Below are 7,518 nucleotides of genomic sequence, written 5' to 3' on the forward strand. Positions count from 1 at the left end.
AATGTGCGACATACAGTATATTAGTACGTATTCATATTAAATAATAACGTTTCGACCTACTTACTCTGTTAAATAACGTTTATAAAATGATTTAAAGTGTTTGTAGTAATAAATTTGCTAAGCACATTAAATACATTTTCCTAATTGAAGAAATAATTAAAATCCGCTATAGATTTTAATTCCTAATAAAATACAACCTACGAAGCTCATATACTTTTGAAATAACGTATAAACATTTTTGCTAATTTTATAAGATAATTAGATCCAATCCTTCGCCACCTCGTGTAAATAATATGGAATAAACTGATGACATTGATCAAGACTTCAAATTTTATGGTCACGTGATAGGTATATCAACCGGTCACCATGTTGAGTGTGTTTGGGAGGACGTGTTCAAGTATTTTAAAGACCACAAAACCTGCAGCATCTCTATCTAAAATACAAGAAACTACTTTTAAAATCATTCCAACTTTATGTTCCACAAGTAGGTATTTCAAACTAAATAAATAATAGTGTCTTTAATCATTGCCATATGAAACCACAAAATGGCGTTGGGGGACTCATGAGTATGAGAGCCACTGTTTGTTTCAAGTTCAATACTAGTACTCACTAGCAGTAGTAGGTAGGCTTAAGTACATAGGATAGGGGCTGTTATAATTTGTAGTGCGCATATTGAATACAATTATTATGGGGAAGGGGGGAGCAGTGCTAACTGCAACAGTGACTACATTTTTCTGTAGCAGGACTATAGCATTCTGCAGTGTTGACATTTCCAACTTTGCGTGAGGACATCTGCGCTGTTATTTTCTTTCAATTTGGGATTTACACCAGTAATGAGTTCTTGTTATATTCAGAGTTGAATTAAAATTTCAATTCCAAACTTTCTAGAAGATAATAAGGAAATTAATATTAAGCCAGACCAAAAAAAATTATTGTTTTAGGGATTTTTATGTCTAATTTTGATATTTCTTTTTTTTTGGGGGGGGGAGCAATGGGAATGGAAAATTGCAGCACCAAAAATTAAAAATATCAATGCTTACTTGTTGCATTTATGTTCTTTATAACTAAAATATCCTTTCTACACATCTGACTTATGTACTGGTTATTGTTTAATGTTTGTTTTGAGTTGTAGTAGTGTTATATTGTTGTATTCCTAAATATTGTTTAAGGACAACAAGGGATCTTGTGGTCCATCTAGGCCATTACAACCACTATATTAAACTAAAATAAAAAACACTCGAAGCATTCGATTATCATTGTCAAGCTTTCCGTTAAACTAACTGTATCTACCACATCTGAAAGCAACCAGTTTCGAAGGCCAACCACCCTGCTAGAAAAATAAAGCTGTCTTAACTAAAGATGATTCCTACTGAGCCAAAATATATATTTGTGTACATTAGTCCTACCATTCTCGCCATTAAATACGAACAAGTATGATGCATTGAAACTAATAGTTCCCATGACAATATTCAAGAGAAAACAGTTTCAGAGATCTTAACCTGTCCTTGTATGAAAACCTCTCCATCCAAGCTATCATTCTAGTAGTTCTCCTCTGAACCCTTTCCAACAATTCGTCATCCTTACCTTAGGACTGAACATGATACTCCGAATGTGGGCTAACCAGTAACGCATACAGTGAGATCATAACTTCTCTACACTTGTATTCAATATTTCTGTAGAAGTTAAAAAAAAATCTCCATTTCTTTCATCTCATGATATACTCTAAATTCTATTATAAAGCAGTAGCATCGAGCAACAACTAAGAGCTTAATATCATCAGCAAATTTAAATTATTTGTAGACCATTTCTTCATTGATGTAAATCAAAAAGAGCATAGATCCTTACTTTGAGCCCTGAGGTACCACACTTGTGAAAGTAATTCAGTTTTACTGAACCCCCATTTATAACAACCCTCTTCTTTGTAATTTAAATAATACATATTTTCATCACAACTATATCTTCAGTTTTGGGATTCCTTTGTCACCTGGGGTGCTTATTTATCCTCGTTGGAATTCACCTCTGGTACATTTTTATATTTTCTGCCCAACACCCATGGTTACCGATTTCTAGTATATCTGAAGTTATTTTGACTTCCAAACAAGAAAGATATAATTATTAATAGAGTTTCTTCAATTAGGACTTACATTATTTAAGCTGTGTGTTTCCTAGGCAACCCTAGTATTTCTATATCTTCAAACACCCCTGTTCACAGATTTAGGGGTATCTTGTATATGTATGTGTGTTTTATCAAAGAAAATTTGACTCCCTTAAATCACATCTCTCTCTCTTGCATTAGTCACCCTTTAGACGAAGCTCGATGAGCGAGTGTTTCTCTAGGATGACGTACGTCAATACAGTCTGTTTTATCAGTTCATCCAGTTAGGACTCTTGCATGCTACTTTACCTTTGCATTTATCCTGGACAACCCAAATATTTACTGTATCTTCCAACATCTTTGTTGACATATTTGGGGTTGTAACATTTTTGGATATCTGTTTAGAGATGTTTTTTAAAAGGGTTTATTTATATGTTTATATCAAAAAACATAGTGCGTTTGTTCTAGACACACACTCTACGCTGGAGCTCCGTGAGACTGTTGTTGTCTTTTGAAAGTGTACTAACAGTGATGCCTTGGTAAACACCTTTATCACTTGCATAGTATTGAGATTCAACTCTATGTCTCTGCTCCAACCATGTTTTCTTTTTATGCCTTGATGTTTCCACTGGCCTTGTATTGTTGAGCACACCCTTTTTTTTGGTTCTCCCTAGGTGCCCATTGATGTGTCTGGGTTGTGACTGCCAAGCTATTTTAGATGTGACTATTGCCTCTGGAGTATGTCCATTCACAATGCAGGACATAGTATTCCTCTTACCTGTTTATACCACCACCTGTATCCCATCTTTTGTTCTTCTGGTGCTACACACTGTTACTACTTGTACAATTGACCCCTATGGTACTATCAACAAGGGCATTGTGGGTGAAGACGTATCCTTTTGAAAATAATTCTTTCTTTCTGGGTGTCCTTTAGGCCCTGTCTCTTCTATAAGACTAGTCTGTTTCATTTGTCTTTACTGGGCTCCATTTCTAAGAATATGTTTCTCATGGAATCTACACCTACTCTGGCTACAGTGTTTTGTAGTCATGCTAGGTGGGAGAGTGGGGTGTTAGTGATGCGTATGGTATGTAAGTACGTAAAGGACATTCAGAAATTTCGAATCACATGCTTTGTTGACAAAATGACTTCAAACTCAACAAGGAAAGGCTTTCAGATGTAAGTGCCTGTTCTAAGTTCATTTTAATTCTAAAAATGTAAAATTTTATATATATAAAGCCACTCCTTCCCCTCTTTTTGTATTCTTATCATAATAAAACAGCCAGTAACTGTATTTCAAAGAAATTTATGTCATAAAATTGTCTACATTTAACCAGTTTTTCAGAATTCTCTGTTCTGACCATTTCTTTGAAGTCATCTATTTTATTTTGTATACTTCTAGCATTAGAATAGTAACAATCCCATTTCTGTTATTTTCTTCTACACTACACTGCTACCTTATTTTTTCTCTGTACATTTAGTTTATCTATTATAGTCCTAGTTTACAGCTGACCTTATAGGTAAGTTAATAACCTTGCAGACAAGTTGGACTGTACTTTGTTATTTATATTTTTACTGATGTGCTATTAATAATAGTCTGTGTTATTTATAAGTTTCATGGAAGGAGACTGTTAAATCATATTTTACTAATTTTTTTTTTCTAGGACTGATTTATTACATGAAATGTTTTTATAATCTGACTGTTTGATTTCTGATACGAATTGAGTGTTTTCCAATGATTTACTGGCATTCGTGTGCATGATAATTGAGTGTTTTATGGAATGAATTAAGCATGCAATGTAAAGTAATGGTGTTTTAATGAATATTCCGTGAATTTAACTAATTATTAAATATTTTCTTACAGATAAAAAATATGCAACAGCAGCAGCAAAGCCAGGCCACAACTATGGAAAAATTGTGGCAGTTATTGGGGCCGTCGTTGATGTGCAGTTTGAAGACGATTTGCCCCCTATTCTTAATGCCCTGGAGGTTGAAGGTCGAAAACCAAAGTTAATTTTAGAAGTTGCCCAACATTTAGGTAAGTTTTGTTTATTTTGTGCAGTGAAAGGTAGAATGTAACAAGTGAGGAACTTAAGTTATCCAATACTGTAGACATAACTTTTTGAAAACTATATCTAATTAATATTTATAACACATCCAGTTGATATCTCTAAACACATCCAGTTGATATCTCTAAACATCCAGTTGATATCACTAACACACATAGTTAATATCTCTAAACACATCCAGTTAATATCTCTAAACATGTCTAGTTAATATCTCTAAACACATCCAGTTGATATCTCTAAACACATCCAGTTAGTATCTCTAAACACATCCAGTTAGTATCTCTAAACACATCCAGTTAGTATCTCTAAACACATCCAGTTGATATCTCTAAACACATCCAGTTGATATCTCTAAACACATCCAGTTAAGATATTTAAATATATCCAGTTAGTATCTCTAAACATGTCCAGTTAAGATCTCTAAACACATCCAGTTAAGATCTCTAAACACATCCAGTTAAGATCTCTAAACACATCCAGTTAATATCTCTAAACACATCCAGTTAAGATCTCTAAACACATCCAGTTAATATCTCTAAACATATCCAGTTAAGATCTCTAAACACGTCCAGTTAATATCTTTAAACATGTCCAGTTAATATCTTTAAACATGTCCAGTTAATATCTCTAAACATGTCCAGTTAAGATCTCTAAACATATCCAGTTAATATCTCTAAACATATCCAGTTAAGATCTCTAAACACATCCAGTTAAGATCTCTAAACACATCCAGTTAATATCTCTAAACATGTCCAGTTAATATCTCTAAACATATCCAGTTGATATCTCTAAACATATCCAGTTAGTATCTCTAAACATATTCACTTGATATCTCTAAACATATCCAGTTAGTATCTCTAAACATATTCAGTTGATATCTCTAAACATGTCCAGTTAATATCTCTAACACACACATTAATATATCTAAACACATCCAGTTAGTATCTCTAAACTTGTCCAGTTAATATCTCTAACACACACATTAATATATCTAAACACATCCAGTTAATATTTCTAAACATGTCCAGTTAATATATCTAAACACATCCAGTTAATATCTCTACCATACAGTTAATATCTCTAAACACATCCAGTTAATATCTCTAAACATATTCAGTTAATATCTCTAACATAAAGTTAATATCTCTAACATACAGTTAATATCCCTAAACACATCCAGTTAATGGTAGTATTAGTTATTATAGTTTTGATGTTTTAAGTTCTTCAGTTCTCAGATCTGTAACTGTTTCTAATGGTTGGCTAAAGTTCATAATAAATCACCAATACTTGTGTTCCTCTGTTGGAAATTAAGTTGGTGAAAATAATTAGCAGACAGTTTTAAGATTTTGAAAACACTCTGTAAGTCAACAAGTTATAATTATGGAAGAATTATTTCAAATTCCTAAACTACTAACTCATATACACAGATTTTAAAGTGTTTTTATATGTTTAGTGGTTTTTTCAAACTGTGGCACTACTGTGAAGTTTTGAAGAGGTTTTGATATTTTGTGCTTTATAATCAGTAGAAATAAGGCCAGAAAGAAATCAGTTTGAGAGTAATAGCAAGGAAATAGGTTTATCTATTTTTTTTTATTACACTTATGACCATGAAAGTGTAGAGGATATTCATGCTCAGTCACAAAATAAATATGATACACTATATTTCCAACAGTTAAGCTGATGTTAACTTTAAGGTTGGTAACATATTCTAAAGAAAACAGTAGTGGTTCTGTTACTATTCTAATTTCTGAACTACTTTTTCAAAAGAAACTATCATGACTATCTCTTTTTTGTGACTAAAAAAGTGTTCTGTATGGTTAATAAAAAAAATACTTTGTTTTAAAGAATCCAATATCTAACAATGGAATGAAACAGAATAATACAGACTGGCTCTGTCTTAGGTGAAAACACTGTTCGAACAATCGCCATGGATGGAACAGAAGGTTTAGTCCGAGGCAACAAAGTTCTGGACACTCAGTCTCCTATTAAGATTCCCGTAGGACCAGAAACGCTAGGTCGTATCATCAATGTTATTGGAGAACCCATTGACGAGCGAGGACCTGTCACCACAGACAAGTACTCTGCTATTCACCAAGAAGCTCCAGAGTTTGTAGAAATGAGTGTAGAACAAGAAATCCTCGTCACAGGGATCAAAGTTGTAGACTTACTGGCTCCCTACTCTAAAGGAGGAAAGATTGGTAAGCATGTACCTAAAAATGGACCTACTGCTAAACGTCAGATCAATCGACTTTTGTTTGAAGGTGTTGAAGAGCTTGTTATTTAGCTAATATTGTTCTCATGTAAAGCTGAACAATTAATGGAATTTGTTGATAAATTAGTCACTGGGCTATTTAATTGATTACATTCAACTAATTGTTGGACTTGTTGTTAAACAACTCTGTTCAACTATGTATCAGCTGCCTAGTGTCGGCTAAAAATACGAAGAATTAAATTGTGGTGGAATACTACAAGTTCTTCAAATACCTATAGAATGATAGGTTTATTTTTTTGTGAGTGTAAAACACTTAAATACACCATTTTGTTTTTTGATACCTCACTACCATAAAGGCTTGGTTTGGTCTGAAGTTTCATTCAGTGGTAGTGTCCAGGGTCACTGATGAGAAGTGAAATTCTCCGAAACTAGTCTGGCTCACAGACACACCCCCATTGAAAGAATAAACCATTCCAAGCTTTTACTTCTTGTTAAACAAATGTTTAAACAATTCAACTAATCAGTTATTCTTCAATGGCAAGGCTTTAAAAAAACAACCCACAACACTAAAAATGAGAGTCTGATATCGAAGGTGGGCATAGCACAGATAGCCCATTGTATAGCTTTGTGCTTAACAATAAAATTACTTGGATAGTTAGAATAATTGAAAATAATAATTATCAAAAACCCTAATTTCAATTTGACTGTAGTTGGTTATTTTCTTGAGCTATGAAACTGATCAAGTAAGCTGAAGAAACTTGAATAAATCAAAAATCATAATAGCAATATTCCTGTGATTACTCAATAGTTGGAATAATAAGGAATGCTAATTTTGGTCAGTTGATTAGTTTGTGATTTTAATTGATTCAATCATAATTTCGATTGATTGATTATTTTATGTGACGATACTTGCTTAGCTCTAAAAATAAACAGTTTTACAGAAAGGTTGATAGTTAAACATTAAAGTAATTATATAGTTACTACATGTGTAGAAATGATTGTGGGAGTAAGTTGATAGTTAAACATTAAAGTAATTATATAGTTACTACATGAGTAGAAATGATTGTGGGAGTAAGTTCATAGTTAAACATTAAAGTAATTATATAGTTACTACATGAGTAGAAATGATTGTGGGAGTAAGTTC

The 7,518-nt window shown here is 32.8% G+C and overlaps 1 protein-coding gene across 1 annotated transcript in view; it reads left to right on the forward strand.

Annotated features, from left to right (window-relative positions):
* Nucleotides 1-333: 333 nt before the first annotated feature.
* Nucleotides 334-7,518, forward strand: part of LOC106474003 (ATP synthase subunit beta, mitochondrial-like) — an 18,208-nt gene continuing 11,023 nt past the window's right edge. The window contains exons 1-3 of the mRNA XM_022402383.1: nt 334-484; nt 3,958-4,131; nt 6,064-6,423. Coding sequence (XP_022258091.1) covers nt 367-484; nt 3,958-4,131; nt 6,064-6,423 — 652 coding nt within the window. The 5' untranslated portion in view covers nt 334-366. The remainder of the gene's footprint in view (nt 485-3,957; nt 4,132-6,063; nt 6,424-7,518) is intronic.

Source organism: Limulus polyphemus, unplaced genomic scaffold, assembly GCF_000517525.1.
Source record: "Limulus polyphemus unplaced genomic scaffold, Limulus_polyphemus-2.1.2 Scaffold6710, whole genome shotgun sequence".
In the NCBI taxonomy this organism is placed as follows: Eukaryota; Metazoa; Arthropoda; class Merostomata; order Xiphosura; family Limulidae; genus Limulus; species Limulus polyphemus.